The sequence below is a fragment of the Copadichromis virginalis genome, linkage group LG11, assembly GCF_057382275.1.
Source record: "Copadichromis virginalis isolate Kocher_CV1m ecotype Utaka linkage group LG11, C_Virginalis_male_GT1.1, whole genome shotgun sequence".
NCBI classification, from domain to species: domain Eukaryota; kingdom Metazoa; phylum Chordata; class Actinopteri; order Cichliformes; family Cichlidae; genus Copadichromis; species Copadichromis virginalis.
In genome coordinates, this window is record NC_140628.1 from 10721649 (window position 1) to 10740337 (window position 18689).

The 18689-nt window shown below is 39.9% G+C and overlaps 1 protein-coding gene across 2 annotated transcripts in view; it reads left to right on the top strand.

The window, feature by feature from the left end:
* The first annotated feature begins 595 nt into the window (after nucleotides 1-595).
* The window catches only part of lars2 (leucyl-tRNA synthetase 2, mitochondrial), a 35292-nt gene continuing 17198 nt past the window's right edge, over nucleotides 596-18689 (top strand). The window contains exons 1-7 of one of the 2 annotated variants that reach the window (XM_085473120.1): nucleotides 596-749; nucleotides 4583-4815; nucleotides 7294-7425; nucleotides 15366-15457; nucleotides 16867-16927; nucleotides 17030-17119; nucleotides 17420-17563. In XM_085473120.1, the coding sequence (XP_085329246.1) occupies nucleotides 4591-4815; nucleotides 7294-7425; nucleotides 15366-15457; nucleotides 16867-16927; nucleotides 17030-17119; nucleotides 17420-17563 (744 nt within the window). In that variant the 5' untranslated portion in view covers nucleotides 596-749; nucleotides 4583-4590. Of the gene's footprint in view, nucleotides 750-4582; nucleotides 4816-7089; nucleotides 7220-7293; nucleotides 7426-15365; nucleotides 15458-16866; nucleotides 16928-17029; nucleotides 17120-17419; nucleotides 17564-18689 lie in introns of those variants that run through there. The other variant, XM_085473122.1, reaches the window with a different exon arrangement.

Below are 18689 nucleotides of genomic sequence, written 5' to 3' on the forward strand. Positions count from 1 at the left end.
TACTCCCTTGAATTATGTTCAGTGATGTAGGTACAAACAAATGCTCAATAAAAATCAGGATACCTAGGGTGGACAAATATATATATAATCTGTAGTCTGCTTCATTAGTAAGCAATCTACTGTATTTACCATTAAATCCAAGGTTTTGTTGTTATCTTTTTGTTTTATCAGATTCATTCATGCCAGTTGCTGAATACATGCTTATCTGTCTAGAGGCTACAGTGCAATACAAAAACTGATTGGATAATGACAACTACATCCTTTTATTTATTTATTACATATTTTGTTCCTATAAACATAGTAAAACTTTTTTTTAAACATCCATTGACAGTATGTTCTAGTGTTAAAGTGAGATTTTCAAAAATCCCCTCTCTAGAAAGAAAATTTTTAAAAATGTGTCACAAAACAGGAATTGTCAACCTTTGTTTACTCAATTTTCATTTTATCCTCTAGAAAATAGCGACTGTTAGTACTAGTACTATTACTAGCAGTACTAGAAATAGTTATTACAGGGCGTTAATCGCAATATCCGTCAGGAATGTAGCTAAAGGCTGTCTTTGTCGTTGTGCACTGTGTTAATAAAGGTTATTTAAATCCAATATGGCGGCGCCTACAGTGCAATCGTGAGCCAGGAAAACAGGTCGTTTGCAACGGTTTTTAAGGCTGGTTGGGATGTTTTCTTTAACACGGACTGGCGTATTCTGTTATTGCGAGCACAGCGCGGAAATAAAGGAGTAGGAAATAAAACGGTGAGTAGCTTCACAGAAGACATTTTCCCTCCTTTCCTTCATCCTTCAGCGTGTGTGCAGCTGACAGACTCCACGAACATGCACACAGCAGGTGTAAAAAGGTGTTTCCATTGTGTTTAATTCGCATTAAAGAGAGGAGTATTCGCTTATCTATGCGGATAAAGCAGCAGGTCAGGTTTATCACGAGCAATAACAACACGCAATACCGCTGTAGCATAAAGACGGAAAAGAAACCATGTCAAAACCCCTATAACGTGCATGTAACAAAGTCACGCGATAATTGGCGTGACGCATGCTGTATCAATGTAACAGGATGTGGACTATTTGTGGTTTTAGAATCCAAAATGTTTTTGCTCTTACTTGATTTGCTTGCTTGGTGCTTCTTACAAATATGCAGGCAAATCGTGTATAACTCTCATGTCAGAAGCCATATAGCTTATTACACCTCATTGTTAACAGTGTAAGACAAGCTGAACTGAATTTAACGCCTGCATTTATATGATCGTTTTATCCAATGAGGCCAAAAGTTGTTAGGAGTTGTAAATTTGGGAGCATGTGGTCAGAAAGACAAGCTGTGGTAACACAGTTTTGATGGTGTTTTGAGAATATTCTTATAAATGTATCCAATACATTTGATTACTGGCAACATTATCGTTTCTTGAGCAAATGTAAGTAAGTGCACCTTTACTCATTGTCTTAATATATGTGAGCTCTGGCACCAGAAACAGATGCATTTGACTTCTGACATATTGAAACACCTGTCCTATCTGAGCATTTATAAAAGATTCTCATAATGACTGACTGCACAGCTCTCCCCCAGATCCTAGTTTTCTGCTTTAAAAATATATTTTTAAATTGTCACAGTTACTGTTCATTTGAAGAATTAATCAGCCACCCCCACCCCACCCCTTGCTGAGTACTGGAGTCCAGCACACAGACTTGGACATCAGCTTGAGATGAAGCAATGTTTTACTCTTTGTAGGAGACGCCCGAATGGATGAGGCCAGTCACCATAGAAACATTATCTCAGTCTTTCGCCTCAGCCCACTCACTCGCACCGTCAGAGACGCGCACGGCGTTGAGTGCTCGTCTCTCCCAGCTTCAGCCTGAGGGGAGGAGTGTTGGCTGTTGTGATGCTAGCTTATACTCGAGAGAATATATTGAAGACAAAAAAGTCCCACAAACAGGTGGGTGGAGGAGAACCAGTGGCAGCTGACAAAGCTCAGCTTTCTCCAAGTGATTTGTCCATCCTGGTCAGTTGTCTCCTTATAATCTAGGATGTAATTTTTTTTTAAAAAGCAGTGGTTTTTATTGCTAAAATCAGGTCATCTGAAACTTTCTCTCTCATGCTGATTTGTTTAACTGTCAAGTTTTCATAACATCAGCAATCCTACAATACAGAGTAACCTTTTCCTCTGAGCCCTCCTCAGCTTTAGTCATAATTTATATTTTCCCGACTGACTTGATGTCAGTCTGATGTCGGGGCGTGCTGATCATCTCAGCCTCCGCTTTGATGCTTTAAAGGTCTCTCCTTCTGAGATCCAGATGCGTCACTGCTGTGAAAATATTCTCCTTACAGGTCAGGTTAGCAGCAGTAGTCCTCCGCAGCCAAGACTGTGCTGATTGTACGAGCCTCTCAGGTTACCTTGGAAACTGTCTGTATATACACGTCTGTGTCTGGGTGAAATCAAATCAAGGTTAAATGGGTTTTCGTACATACTGCTGACTGTCTGACCGACATTAAGCCAGCAGAAAGTTTAGCCTAACTGCTCTCTGATCATTAAGGAGGAAGGGAAACCTTTCTGAAACAGCCTACAATCAATCTGTTTTTCTTCTTTCAAGTTGTTAGCAGTGGGAGTGGTAAACTTTTTTAAATTTATTTTATAGAGTAATCCTGTTCTGGATATTTTCTTTAATGTAGTATTTTGTCCTTTTGACCTACCAGTAATTACACAAATTGAGTGAAGCTGCCACTTCCATGCAGGTGATGTCCAGAGGCAGCTGGGTGCACTTAACCTCCTATAATGAAGTGGGAATAATCTAAAAGTACAGGGCCGATTTAAAGCCGAGAAATCGGTGTGTCATTTCATGTCATCTGACTGCAAATGACATTCTTTCATCCGAGCAGGCAGGTGGTTTGATACCTTAGATTCAGAGAGAGGCAGAGCTGTAATCACATCGCGCTGAATAAACCAGTCGTGCTGTTGTGTGAGTGACGTTGATGCGATGGACACAGGCTGTGAAGCAGCAGTGGTAAAAAGAAATTAAAAAAAAATCAGAGCTGCCATAAATTAATCGCAGTGGATGAAACTGTCACTCAGTCTGTTCACAACAAGTGGACTTTAATGTAATGTTGCTCATTCCTGTAGATTCAAGTCATCTGAAGTCATATGCACTGATGTGGGAAACCCTTTTCATACCTACTGCAGAACTATCAGAACAATCTCCAGACTGAAAACCTTTTTTTTTAAACCCCTCAGCCCTAAAAGGCTGATGGGGTATTGTTGTCATCCTGCGGGCAACATGGACACCCACGTTTGTGAATAAGATAACTCGAGAACGAAGCAATACAGGCACTTCATATTAGTAACATAGTTGTATCTAAATGCTAAAAATTTCGGACAAGTTTGAATCTCAGTGACCTTGACCTTAAGGTCAAGTTTAAGTTTTTAAAAAAAAAAATAATACTATGAATGCAATAACAAGAGAACAAGCCAAAGTGGGATTTTGATATTCATACCATAGATGTGTCTACTAAAAGGCTGGGTACCACCGGCTGCCGTCAGTATTTTTAAATCCTTCTAATCTGGAAGGGTTACGCATGCATTTGTTACATCTAAACTGGGCTATTCTAATGCACTTACAGTCCCTCTGGGAAATATTCACAGCGCTTCACTTGCTTCATATTTTTTCAGTCATTTTACAGTCGTAAATTCATTTTTTACCTCAAACAATACCCCACAGTGATAAGGTGAAGAAAAGGTTCTTGCAAATTTGGGCTCCTTAGTAACTCCTGATCATCAAAGCTTATTTCAAAAGAACCTCGTGTCTTTGCTGCTGCTGCACCAAAACTCTGCAGTGACCTCCCAAATGACCCAAATTCAAATGTTTAAATCTGAGTTGAAGACGCACCTTTTCTGTCAAGAATTTGGAACTGTGACCGGAAGATTTGGTTATTTCACGTAAACATTGTGACTGCGTGTAATGTCAGTGTTTAAGGAACCTGTAAAACACTTTGGGGTTTAAATGTGCTATAAAATAAAATATACTTAGTTACTTATTGAATATTACACCATGGAGGGCATATCTGCCCTGTAGCCTTTTAGAATAATAATGTCAGACTCTAGTGGGTTTGAAAAATAAGTTTAGCTTATTCCACTCCACAAAAACCTGACTATTTTCTTTCATCTCACCATTTGGTCACATCGATGGAGATCCAGCACACACTGCAGTTGCACAAGTTTGGCCGGTCAGAGTGAAACTTCCAGGAAGCGATCCAAGCGTAGGAAAGGGCCGAAGGGGCACGAAGAGGCAGCTTTGAAAGGGAGAGCAGCAAAATCTATATCAGATAAAGTATTTGATTCATGTGGGCGGAGTCACGAGCCTTTTATTGTCATTTCTATGTAAAGATGGAAACTGCTGTTTCCATTTTCTGTCAGTTAGATGTTTTAATGTGTGTGCATTCATGTTGTGTGTTTTATAAGCTATTTAATATATTTACCAAAGGTTAGGGGAAAGCTCGGTTAAAGCTGACCTCTACTGAAAAATAGAAACTTTAGTATTTCACTAGCATGTCAACATTTCCACCACTGGCTGTTTTCCTGTTTTATCAGACGCAATCATGCGGGTGTCCGTGAGAAGGCTGGCGCTGTATCCCCTGTTTGCAGCCCAAAGGAGCGGAGCCCTCCAGAGTCCATTTCTGCACCAAATTTCACCCAGGAGTCGCACCCTGTTCAGTGAGACGGGCGTGTGGGAGAAGGACTATCGAACAGAGACCAGACGCAAAGTGGAAGGATGGTGGCACCCGCGAATTATGGCGCAGTGGCGGAAGGATGCAGTGGAGGAGGTAAGAGGGTCTTTCAAAGTATCAAATAATAAGCTCAAGATTAAATGAATGATTGTTTTGCTTTTGGTAACCAGCAGTTACAAAAAAACCCAAAACTCAGTTTATATATGACACAGCAAGTGCTCCAGCTTCCTCTCACAGCTCAGAGGTATGCATGTTGATCTAATTGGTGATTTGTAAATTGGCCCTGAGATAGACTGGCAGTCTGTCTCTTGCTCAGTGTCAACTGGGATAGGCTCCTGTCCCACCACAATCCTGGTTAGGCAGTCTGGAACATGCATGGATGGAAATGCACTAAATCCTATAATAATCCTAATTATTATATAATCCTAATATAATAATCCAATAAATCCATATTTAGATAAGAAGCTGGAACAAGCAGATGGTTGGCATTTCATTTGCCCCACATGCTGCTGCTGTAAAAATGTGTTGAGGTAAACTGCTAGTAGAAATGAATGTCTGATATGTCGAGTGAGAAACATGAGTCATCCTCAGTAAATACTTGACATAACAAAAATACTTCTTTCAGATGTTCTATGGCCTAAATAGAGGTCATTACTGTTGAATGAGTTGGAAATCATAATTGTGCTCCACAAATCAAGGTTGCACCAACAAGTAGACGTCTTTTGTAGAATCTAAACATCATAAGCACAAACAAATGTTTTGTTTGTCCTTGCAAGAAAAACACAGATGTGTGTGTTTAAAAAACTGCTGATTTTATTTGAGTTTCACAAAACCTCTGCTGTGTCTACCTTGGGCCAAGTGCGTACTATAAATGAGGACAGTGGTAATTAGCTCCCCTCTTTAACCGAGCAAAACATTTTTAACCCACGAGTGAGTTCAAGAAATTCAAATGGATCCACACAATACAGAACAAGCCTGGTAGAGGTAGGAGCTGAAAGATTTCAAAGACTCTGGAAAGAAAACCAGTGAGAGATGTGTCTGAAGACCCCAGAACGACTGCAGAGACACAAGTGGATGACTTAACCAAGGCAGGAATGATATTCTCAAAGAAGAAAATCATCAAAAACCTGCACAAGAATGGATTGTGAGGTTGCAGACCATGGAAAAACTCCACTTCTGCAGAAGAGACACCTTCAGTCCAGACTAAAGTATGCTAAAGAAAACCTGAGGAAAGATTATAATTATTGCAAGTGCGTCCTTTGGCCATATGAGACAAAACTAGAGCTCTGTATCAGAGATACCGCTCATGTTTGGAGAAAGAAGAGGGAGGTAAACAACTAAAGAACTCCCCAGTGAAAAGTGGTGGTGGGAGTATTGTTTTGTGGGAAAGCTCCAGTATGTCTGGGATTTTGAATCTCACCAAGGTGAAAGAATCATGAAGAATTTAAAATAAAACTTCAAGCAGTCAGCGCAAAACTGGGTCTGCGTCATCGCTGTGTTCCAGTATGACAGCAACCCAAACATTCATAGCTCCTGGAAGAACAGCCTTCAGAATGCCAAAGTGAGCATTACTGACTAGCATGGATACATCCTGAAAAACTGAAACTCTGTGGGGTGAACTGAAGCCCAGGGTCCCTGCCAGAAGACCGTTAGATCTGGAAAAAAATGGGCTGTGATTGGAAAACGAGTGTGAGAAACGAACAACTGCAGGCTGTTATCCAGCTAAAACGGACTCCAGTGTCTGATTATTAGCATCAGTGGGGCTAATAATTTTGACCCTGGTAGTATTAGCTTTTGTGACATAATTTTTTTTTCTGTGTGCAAAGTAAAATACGCATCCAAAGTAAAACTCTGACGTTTGGAAAAGCTCTGTTAAAAATTCCTTGTTTTGTTTAACAGCAATTGGGAAATACTTATTAGCACCTGAGCTAATAATTCTGTCCTCTGATCCTGTATTGAAACAGATCCACATGTATACATTTGAGGCACAGTTAGACGAATAGGTGCATGCTTCTAAATTATGCCCTCATCTATTATTGCCACTGACCCTCGCAGCTCATCTCAGACTCGGAGCTCTGGATGATTATATATCCTAATGGCCTGACAGTGTGGCAGTCTGGGACTGGCTCACAGTGATTAAGTGCATTTACCACAGAACTCTGGACCTAATTAATTTACTGAAAAATTCATGACTCACGTTTCCTGTAATCACGTCTTTCTGGGTGTAACTGGTACTTACTGCGTTGCTGTGGCAACAGCATTGAGACTGTAAATCACCAGCGGTCTGCACTGACACCATTTAAATTCGGACACTATAATCAGCCTCTGTTAGAGCCTTATACAGTAATATACCCCGAGTCAGTCGGCGCTCACGATCGCTATGTGATGAGCAGCTATTCCTGTTCTCATCAGTTTAATGGAGTCTCTGTTGTATGGGATTCATTCAGAGGCCAGACTGATAATGGAGAGGCTCCTCTGCTGTGTGCTTTCAGGATTAAAAGTCAGTTTTATGGTCATTTGTCTCATGTCTCATGATTCTATAACGGCCTCTTCTTCTTCTTTTTTTTCCTCCAGAGTCCCCACAAGAAGAAGTTTTATGTCCTCTCTATGTTTCCTTACCCATCAGGGCGACTGCATATGGGCCATGTGCGAGTGTATACCATCAGTGACACCATTGGTCATTTCCAAAAAATGAGAGGGCATCAGGTATGTCAGCTTTTATTTTATTCTTTTATTTTGTTATGTTTCTGCCTTGTACCATCCCTATTGAAGCCGAACATGCTCTGCTCTCACAGCAGCAGTTGTTTAGCGGTGCCATATTTCAGAGTCCCGAGAGCTGTTTAGCTTTAAGTTTGCTGACTCTGTAAGTAAATTACAGGGTTTTATGGCCAACACAGAAATTCCATAAGTGATATTACAGGACACACTGCTGTTTGATGTAAATGGATTGGTACTTATAAAGTGCTTTTCTGCTCAGTTTAAACTCTCAAACTGCTTTCTTACAAAACTCTATTATTTCTTTGTTGTTTCAATGCCTCTTTGCAATAAGTCTAAAGGCTGTTTATTTCTAAATCATGCATTTGTGTGCACTCATAAAAAACCTTCCAGATCTTCTCTGCCAATGACAAACCGCTTATTCTGCTATTGACTGTTGATTGATGGTGTTTATCGGATCGGATGATGATGTGGAGGAACGTTATCTTTGGTGAAAAGCGCTATTTCTGTGAGGTCTGTCTAACATTCACACTCCAGTGGATGCATCTGAGAGCAGTTTGGTTAGTATCTTGCTCAAGGATATAACCACCAACCTACTTCCTGTGCTACAGCCAGTCCTGAATTCAACCCCACCGAACGCTTGTGGGATCAGCTTGGGCGTGCCGTTCGTGCCAGAGTGACCAACACAACTGGCCGACTTGTGACAAATGTTAGTTGAAGAATAAGACGCCATCCTACCCCAGTGTGTGACCAAGCTGGTGACCACCATGAGGAGGAGGTGGTGCCAGGGTGCTGTGCCTTTGTATGTGTACGTCAATCATCTTCAGTGTTGGGAAGGTTACTTTTAAAATGTATTCCACTACAGATTACAGAATACATGCCCCAAAATGTATTTTGTAACGTATTCCGTTACGTTACTCAAGGCTGCACTTTTTGCAGCAATCTCCTATAGAAAAATATTCCTCACCTGTAAAACAGGTTCGCAGCTCCGAACCGTAAAGGCGTAAAACCGTAAAGGGACCTCTGGCTAATACTTCGGGGTTCGTGTCGGGCTCGTAGCTGAAGACTAGCTTTACTTTGTTGTCTGAGTCAACTTTGCTAGCGAGAGACAGAGAGAGGCGTTGAAAGGCTGCTCCAACAGAACTTATTGCTTCGGAGGAAAACGCGAACACGGTGTACAGTCGAGTCTTAATAGCTTACTTACAACTTGGCTCTTTTTGGCTGCAGTGGTTATTGTTATATTTACATGCTTCCATCTCCCGTTTTTGCTCGGTGACAACTCGTACTTTTCCACTCTCCTTTTTCTCCCTCCCTCGCTCACAGACACATAACGGGTATGTCAGTCCATTCAACCTGCAGCACGGACTACACTGCCCATGAGGCTACATTGTTTACAGTTATGCCTGTAACACTTCTCCTATTGCCTTCATATTAAATAATTTTTGTGAATAATTTTTTAAAATATTTCTTCACGTCATCATGCGGGCCGCAAGTAGAGGTGACATGGACCACGAGATTGAGACACAGACATTAGAGCCTCCTAATGCGTGTTTTGTTTGGGTTTCCACCGGCATGGAAACTAAAAATAGAGAGAGCATAGCCTAACATATGAAACGGGAAAATACTGCCGTGTAATCCATTTATTTCAACAAAGTAACTGTATTCTGAATACCACCTTTTTAAACGGTAACTGTAACGGAATACAGTTACTCATATTTTGTATTTTAAATACGTAACGGCGGTACATGTACTCCGTTACTCTCCAACACTGATCATCCAATATCCAATAAGTGACACCAAACAAGAGTCAATAACAGAATAAGCTGTTTGGCACTGGCAGAGAAGATCTTTTAAGTCTTTCATGGGTGCAACTCACAAATGCATTATGCTTACGAATGTGGCAACATTAAAGGAGAAATACACAAGCTTTGTAGTGGTGTGGGATTTAGTGCCTAGAAGCATTGTTACAACAAAGGACCATTCACACACAAATAATACATACAGGAGGAGAAGCAGGTAACAGGTAAACACTGAGAATACCCCATGACAATAGCACATTCAGGTGTCCATCCCTGTAGGAATGAGCCTGTTCTGCCTTTGAGCTTTTAACTTTTAATGCACGCCCCAGTTTGGCTTATTGTGCGCTATCTTCCCCTCACCGCACGTCTCTCCCTGTGACAAACAAAAACTTACAAAGGACGTGACGCCCTCAAATGTGCTGTTTGAGACACACACTTGGTGTTATTGTGAGGAGTTAAATGTAATGGATGTGTTTTGGCTGTTGTTTAGTAATATTGGGAAAAATGGTGAGTCAGTCCTTCATTGAACTCGTCTTTGATACAAAACATGACGCTGCATTGACAGTATGATTGCTGCTTTCTCACTGGAGCCACTTCAAAAGGCTCCCCTCACCAATCTGTAACCCACTTTTTTTCTGTTTATTTCTGCTCAACAGTTCTTTAATATCAGCTGTGTTTACACTGCTGGACTCACTGTTTACTCTTCCTCCGAACTGTGAAGCTTCCCATCTATATACACGTGTAATGCTTATGCAGTAGTTTGACTTGAGCATTAATATGAGTGTGATTAGAAGCTTAAGTCTACCTCAGGGAGCCTGTTTCTTTCAATTAGATGGCCGATGTTTACACCGCCGTGAGAGCGTGTAATTAAATTGTTCTTTGTTGTACTTTGATTTCTATTGTACATCCCTTTGCTTTTTAAATGCTAATTTCAACGCCACACCCAGGTGCCAGTTTATTACTCTAAATGAGAGTAATGAATCCTACCTTCTCACAGGTGTTGATTCAGCTGTAATGTCAGCCTGTATCAGTGTCTCGTGAACTGTTTTTGGGGCAATTACCATGACAGGAATTAGAAAACATTTTACACTTAACCCCATCAAGGAGGAGGTAATGTTTTTTGTAATGTTTGTGTATGTGTGCGTGCGTGTGTTACTCTTACTGCCTCAAAAAAAAAACTGTGTAGAGTGGGCTTTTGGTTACAAGCCATTAACATTTGGATTAGATGCACCAAGGTCTTTAAGATAAGATAAGATAAGATAGAACTTTATTAATCCCTCGGGTGGGTTCCTCTGGGAAATTCGACTTCCAAAAAGCACAGCAACGACCGAAGTTACAGTTACAGAATTGTTATATATATATATATATATATATACACACACACACACACACACACACACACACACATATATATATATATATATATATATATATATATATATATATATATATATATATATATATATATATATATATATATATATATATATATATATATATAAATACAGAGACAAATATAAATAAAATATACAAAGGGGATAAATAGAATAAATAGGAATAAAAAATAAAAATACAAGTGAATTGCACATTTAAGGCCAACTTAATGCTTTATTGGTCAAAAATTGACAAAAACTTTCAATAAAATTAAAAATAAATTAGAGGTTATGATTCTTACAAATATAAAGATTTAAAATATTGTCTCATGTTTGACCTCTGACCTCTACTTCAAGGTCAATAGATTATGCTGAAGGTCATAGTGATAATAATCCTATATAGGGCTGTTTAAAACGGTCTTTCTTACTGCCGTTGTGTGCAAAGACAGTATATAGTGAATGATATATAGGCATTAATATCACTATACTTTAAACCTCTGACGTCTTCTTCGAGGTCAAATAAGGTCAAACTTTCGTAAAATGACTCATCTTTAAGGCTAATATTGAAATTTACTGCCTGCTGGGATTCTGAATATCACATTATAGTTTGCATTCAACTATCATGTCACATTTGACGTCTGCCTTTCTTTCAAGTTTCTTTCAATCCTAAGTTTGAAGAGTTTAATTTCAGTTTAGTTTTTTTTTCAGTATTGCTGTATTTGTGGCAAGATTTAGGAAAATCAGTGCACAGCAGGACATTTTGAAAGCAGCTGACTCAGTCTTGTAGACATCCGAAGCCTCAATAAACACGTCCACAAAAGTCTCTTCGGATAGTTTGTGATAACAGATTTGACCAAATGAACACATGACAAAACTACGTTTATTTCTGCTGCACAAAATTATTTCAGAGATCTGGTTTTTATTATAGTAGTTAACTTTCATGACTAGTTTTAGTTTTTAGTTTACTTTTCGTTAACTTTAATAACCTTGGCTGACACTGAATCCTTCTTACAATAAAGTGAGGAATGAGGTCGGCCCATAAGCAGCTGTTTTGCTTTTCCTATAAGGTGTTTCTATGGTTTTTAATACCTGCTGTGGTAATTTGGATCCTCGCTATGAGGTCTCCTTGTAAGGTTAAAATTAGGTGTAAATAGAGTAAAATCCATACTCTCGATTACCAGCGCTCTAGTCTGTTATTGACTCCACTCTGTTTCAGCTCCTAGTGCTGCAATCGATATTCAGCACTCTGTTTGATTCCACTAAACGGCGGCCGCTGATGAAGCCGCGAGCAGTGTCTGTCACATGGACCGTGCTCCTGCGGTGACACAAACACCTGCTCAGTTCTTTGGTTAGACTTTGTCTGTACATGATCTATCCACCCAAGAAGAAAGGTGGGTGTGTGACAAGTTTCTCTCTTCCTCCGTGTTTTCTGGTCCAGGTGCCGTCTTTACACGAGATGCAGTGTTATTTTTGTTTCACCTGCCCGTCTTCCTCTGGCTGGTTTGTCTCTGAACAGAAACCTGGTGTCACATCACTGAGAACTACTTTGTTTCTCTCAGCATCGGTCAGAAAGTTGAGTTTGTTCTGCTGTATGCACTCAGTCTACCCTATTCACTAGTTAACTGAGAAAGGTACTCACTCTCCTTTAAACAGTTATGTGTAATGGGAGTTCTTTCATGTGTCACATACTAAATTAGAGAAAGTTTTAACCTAGACCTAACCTAGTTCTTTATAAATATCAAAATATGAGGTAATCAAAACAAAAAAAGATGTTAACTTTTAACCTTTATTGGAAGTACAAAGCTCGTGCTAATAATCACAGTAAACAGTAAAAATTAAAGTTGTTCCTGAAACTTCAAGTGTGGTTTTTTTTTTTTTTACACTTGTTTTTGTTTGGTTTTTTTTACACTTATTTTTTCTCAGAATTCTGAGAAAAAGTCGGAGATTCTGAGATTAAAATCAGAATTCTAACTTTAATCTCAAAATTCTGACTTTTTTTCTCAGAATTCTGACTTTAGTCTTAGAATTCTCAGATCATAGTCAGAAGTCTGAGTAAAAAATTTTTCTCAGAATTCTGAATATAATCTGAGAATTCTAGGAAAAAAAAAGTCAGAATTCTGAGATTAAAGTCAGAATTAAAATCTCAGATTTCTAAGCAAAAATTTAGAATTTTGAGACTAAAGTCAGAATTCTGAGGGAAAAAGTCAGAATATTGGAAAAGGGGAAAAAAAAAGATGTGCCCACCTTTTTTTTTTTTTTTTTTTTTTTTTTTTTTTTTTTTTCTTCTTCTTTTTTTTTTCCCCTTCCCCCTTCGGTGACCCTAACCCTCTTCCGTAGATATTAAAATGAGTTTGATGCAAAACATATAAGCGTGACAAATGGTCCTAATTATTCCAACCATGACTGAGTACCGTTTTCAGTTTAGATAGATATCATGGGCACTGCTGCTGGGTGTAATTATATATGTGAAAACAACAACGCTTGTTTCTTGCTTAGGAAAAATAATAATTTTTACAGTCTATACCACATGTGTCAAAATCGCGGCCTGCCGACATTTAAATCCAGCCACACGTCACTTGAGCTTCTTCACACAGAATTCAACAAAAGGAAAGTTGATTTTTCAGAGCAGACAATTTCGGCTGAGACGAGACCCTGAGTCTACGTGATCACCAAGTGTTTTCTTCTCTCTTTTGTTCAAAAAACGTTACTTTCTGGTGGGTTTTTTGGTTTACAAAAATTCACTGTTAACTATTACATTTGCACTCAGTAACCTTCATGTTCTATTGGATTATAACCATAATACGACCGGCTGGCAGCCTGTGGAGTTGAGTCCTGTGGAGTTGTGCTTATTGACAAAGAGACTCATTGAGACTGATGGATATGTATCGACAGTCGGAATGATGACGCTGCTGATTATCACAAATCATTTCCTGACATAAGCTAGAATTAATTTAGTTTCAAGACTGTAACAAAACTATTAGTTTGCTTAAAAGTAGGATTGCTTTTAGTTTGACAGAGATGCATCTAATGGGCACTGATGGTACACAGACATCAATATCAGCTTTTTCATTATTCAGCTGTCAGAGCAAATTTTCAGGCTTTTTCATTTCATGCTTATAAATATTAGCTGGTGGTAGGTTCAAATTTATCAAACACACGTGTGTATTGGTACATTTTCACCACATTTAGAGCATGAAAAGGAATAAAAATGCTAAAGACGGGCGCCAGTATATCTCACTGCGTTGAGCAGCCGACAGATGTACCAAAAGGTTACTGCAGGAACCCGGGTCATTTCCTGTGTGATGATCCTCCTGCACCACCTTTTCTTCTGCCCTGCTGTCCTGTCCAATATAAAGGCTGAACTACCCAAAAATAAGCTATTTAAAAAGACTAATAGGGCTGGTCTGCCTCTACACATACACTGATGTGTAAGGGTTGGTAAGGGGTCGTTAACCTTTGAATGGGCTAGTGTAACGAGGAAACGTTTATCAAGTTGCATTTCAAAGTGTCAGATGGAGTGGAGTTTGTCTGGAGCTGTGTGGGTGGACACTTGCATGTAGCATCATATCAACAACATCAGTCTCCCAGCTCTTCTCCTCTGCTTTCATCCCATGGTGCCCTGCCCTGATTGGCTCTGACTTTGCATTACAGTGACTTCAGTGACTCTCTTGTCCATCTACCACAATCTCTTGTCAATGTGCTGATTTCACGGCCACAGATTCTCAAAAAGTCGGGGTAGCTTCACACTTTCTGTGGTCACAAGGATAAGTGGAGCTATTACCAGTGAAGTATTTACGCTGGATCAAGAGTGTAGTAGCACATCTGTCCTAACATTTTTCCGCTTGCAGTTCACATCGTGGCTGCTTTACTCACAGTGTGGCTGTATTCCTCCTGAGCTCTCTTAGCCTGATACCATCCAGCACTCGGCTTTACAAATGAGGCCCCTGCAGTTACCAAGGATACCAATTCGTCTGAAACATCAGACCAGTTAGGATCCGTTCAGCGATGCTCTCCAGCTCTCGAGTCCTCGTCGCTCTGCCTCTCCTCTACTTTACTCACGCCTTCCACTCCTGTTCTCTCATTTCGTCTCGCCCAGTAAGCAGAAAAACACCATCGAGGACCCAAAAAGATGTCGCCTCGAGTGTTTGCCTGGGGGAGCCGTGCGTTCAGAGAGGATGTGTATAGAAAGTGACAGTATATTTACAACAAGTTCAGGGTAATAATGTAAGCATGCTGACCCTTCTTTCTAAGGTTAAACCAGTTCCTTTTACATTTTAGTAAAACATCGGCTCTTAGTCTGTGTGCTTTCATCCCGATGTGTAAGCTCCCAGCAGGGATTTACACATCACCATAAAGTTGATGCGTGCAGAGGACCCTCGTTCCCTCCTAGACTGACTTGTTTTTTTTGGTTTAATAGTTACTGATTGCATAAATCCTGCTGTAATGTGAACAGCATGCTGATCAGAGGTGCTGTCAGTTAATTATGTGAATGATGCACGTTGACACCACAGGGCTATTTTCATTTTCCTCCTTTCACCTGGGAAACTTTCTCCTCTTGGTCTAAGTGTGATGTTAAGTCTGAAACCTTCAGTGACACTTTTGACCAATATTTAAACAGATTTCATATCGTTTCAGAGAAGCCATTTTTTGGTTAATTCAGCTCCTACTCTATAAAAAGTCCTAAAAAAGGAATATCGAATGGCTTTCACATTTTCCAGAAAGCTAATGAAAATGACGAGTTCCCTGATTGTGTCTTCAGGTCTTAAATCCAATGGGCTGGGATGCCTTTGGACTTCCAGCTGAGAATGCAGCCATAGAGAGGGGGCTTGACCCAGAAGACTGGACTAAAAGGTATTTGAACTATTACATCTCAGTGTTTGTTGTTTTTATATACTAACTGGAATTGGCCCACTTTTGTGGTGCTAGGTTAGACCCTGTCTTGACTTACAAATGTAGACCGTGCCTGCAAACAAATGAATGGCTGTCTAAGGGAATTCAAACAGTTCTTTAAAATGAATACTGGCATTGCCATTTAGTCATCATTTATAGTTGTCAAATACACAATAAGCCATAAAATGCTCTGAATTACAATTAAATTCTAAAATTGCATTTAAGTAAACAAAATACTAAATGGAAAGTTATACCTTTAACCGTTTAATTCAAACATATTTTGTATTTTTATATTTCTTATCTTTAATTTAAAATGACTTCTGTTGTTGCTGGATGTCATCACTCAGACATCCCACCGATGCGGTGAGTTTCTCATCTCGAGCTAACAGATTACATGCTCCGGTTTCTTCTTTTTCCTTTAAGTCTTTTTTTCATACCAATTTTTTGTCCAAAAGATATTCAGAACATCCGTTATTTCAGCCAGAGCATCGCTTTTTATTATTATGTGTTTTTTTTAAACAGTGCTCACAGAAACACTTTGGAAACGTTTGCCTTTTTCCAGCTTCCTCTTTGAAAACAATTGTTTCGGTTTCATCAGTCAGATTTTCGCCAAATTTTTTGCCTTAGTTGTCCAGACGTCTCTTTTGCAACACGTCACCGCTCTCTCTGCTTCACCTGGAGGTAAACCTGTCTCCTTATAGAGAAAATGGAGGCATGGCAGTATGCAGATTATATGCAGGCAGCACAAACCTGTTGGTTCAGAATGATTTAGTAACGTATGCATAGTGGTAAGAACAAAATAGGCTGGTGTACATGTTTCATAACTCCAAAGGTAATTTTGCTAAATGAGGGCTATTGTCATGTTCAAGAAACCAGTTTGTGGTGGTGGAGGTTTTGTGATATGGCCTGATATCCTGCTAGAAGAAGCTATTAGACGATGGGTGCACTGTTGTCATAAATGATGCTCAACTGATATTAAAGGTCCTAAAGTATGCCCAAAGAAAAACCTCTTCCACAGCATTACACCACCAGAAACCTGAAGCTTTGTTGGAAGGCAGAACAGATCCATGCTTTCATGTTGTTTGTACCAAATGCTGACCCTACCATCTAAAGCAGCAGAAATTAAGACTTAACAGACCAGGCAACATTTTTACAATCTTCTGTTGTCCAAATTTGGTGAGCATATGCCATCTGTAACCTCAGTTCCCTGTTCACAGCTGACAGAGTGGCACTGGATGCAGTCCTCTGTTGCTGTTGCTGATCAGTTTAGCTGATTAAATATTTGTGTTGAGCAGTTGAAAAGGTGTACCTAACAAAGTGGCCCATGAGTGCACTATATCCTAACTCTAGCGCCGTTCCTCTCGCTTCAGTAACATACAGTCTATGCGGGAGCAGCTGGACACTCTCGGGCTTTGCTTCAACTGGGACCGGGTAAGCAGCACGTGATGATGAGCTGAGCATCAGACAGAGAGTTTTGGCAGCTTTCAGGCCCCTTTTGCTCCCTTTTGAGTCTGATTCTCACTTTCCTGACAGGAAGTGACCACTTGCCTCCCAGACTACTACAGGTGGACGCAGTATCTATTTATCAAGCTCTTTGAAGCGGGACTGGCATACCAAAAAGAGGTATTAATCGTATTTGCGCTCTGGTTTATCCTGGATTTCTTTTAAATGAATAATATGACTTGCGCAGGTTTCAGATCCCTGACTGGTACAGTAATGATTGAAGCAGCTCAGAGTTTTCTCTTTGACTGGATTAAATGGTAGACAGGCTGGAAAAAACATTTTTCATTTTGTGTAATAAAATGCAGTGGCCTTAAAATATGCTTTTAAATATGAGCTACTTCTTAAGCTGTGCTTTTCAATTTGTGAGCTCATGTGTGCCGTTTGGGTGTGTGCTGTGTGCGTGCATGTGTGTTATCCAAGGCTGTGGTGAACTGGGACCCTGTTGATCAGACGGTGCTGGCTGATGAACAGGTGGATGAAAATGGGCACTCCTGGAGGTCTGGAGCTCTGGTGGAGCAGAAGCTACTCACACAATGGTTCATCAAGACTACAAACTATGCCAAGGTATGACTGTACCGCGTGTGTGTGAGAGGCAGTGCTAGAGCTACACCAGTATGTGTGTGACAAGCAGCATCTGAATGGCTGACCAGAAACTTCATGTGGGCAAAAATGAGCTGCGGAGCCCTCTGATAACAATCATGGCTGACACTTCAGTAACAGCAGCTGCAGTCCTGCTTCTCTGGTTCTGCAATCAGACCCCTGGAGACCATCATTTATAGCCTGGCATCTCTACTTCAAGGAAAAAGAGACCAGAAGCCTCAGTAATACCACCAGGTGGCCTGGCTGGCTGATGAGAAGCCTCCACCTTTAAGCAGAGGGGTGAACAGGGCTGGTGCACGGTGAAATTAGCCGTTTTGGACTTACATGAATCAGCCTCAGAAAGAAAGTTCATACATTTTTCATGGAACTCATGCATGTGTGTGCATGTGCTTGCACATAGAAATACACTGTACAGGCAGGTACCTATAAAAGAGAAAAGTTTGGCTTTATGTGCTCAGTGCTTGAACACTTTAAACTCGAATTTATCTTAGTTTGTTTACTGAGTTGAGAAAAATTGGGTAGAAATGTTTCTAATAACATTTTTTTTTGTTTCTAGAGCTGCAATGAGGAATTACATTCATGTTTAGTTAATGTTAGTTGATCTTAATTTTGTGGGGCATCTTTTTTGGTGTCTAAATGTGCAGAAAATCTCCCAAAAATTGCAATACCAACAAAATAATTCAGCTTCAAAGCCATCCAAAACTTTAAACATAGTCAGAGATACAGAACATCAAAGCAGTAAATCCTCACATTTGCCTAGCAAAAAAACAAAGTTTGACATCTCTGCATTCAAATTATGGGTTCAGTCACTGCCTGATTATTTCAGCTCTTCTTGTTTCCATCACAATATAAAAGAAAGCATAAGCAAGTTTTTGTGAGTGGGGTTTCATTTCATACTGAGATAACATTGAAACCAGTGCCTGGGCGGTGTGAAATAAATGTAAAAAAGAAAAACATTGGAAATGATGCAAAACACATGTAATTTCCAATAAAACAAACCCCAAACTTGCGAGAGCACCAGCGCGTCCGTTTGAGGGTTTTATTCGTTGCTTTGTCACTTTGATTAAAAAAATAATTTCGTCCGCAGTCG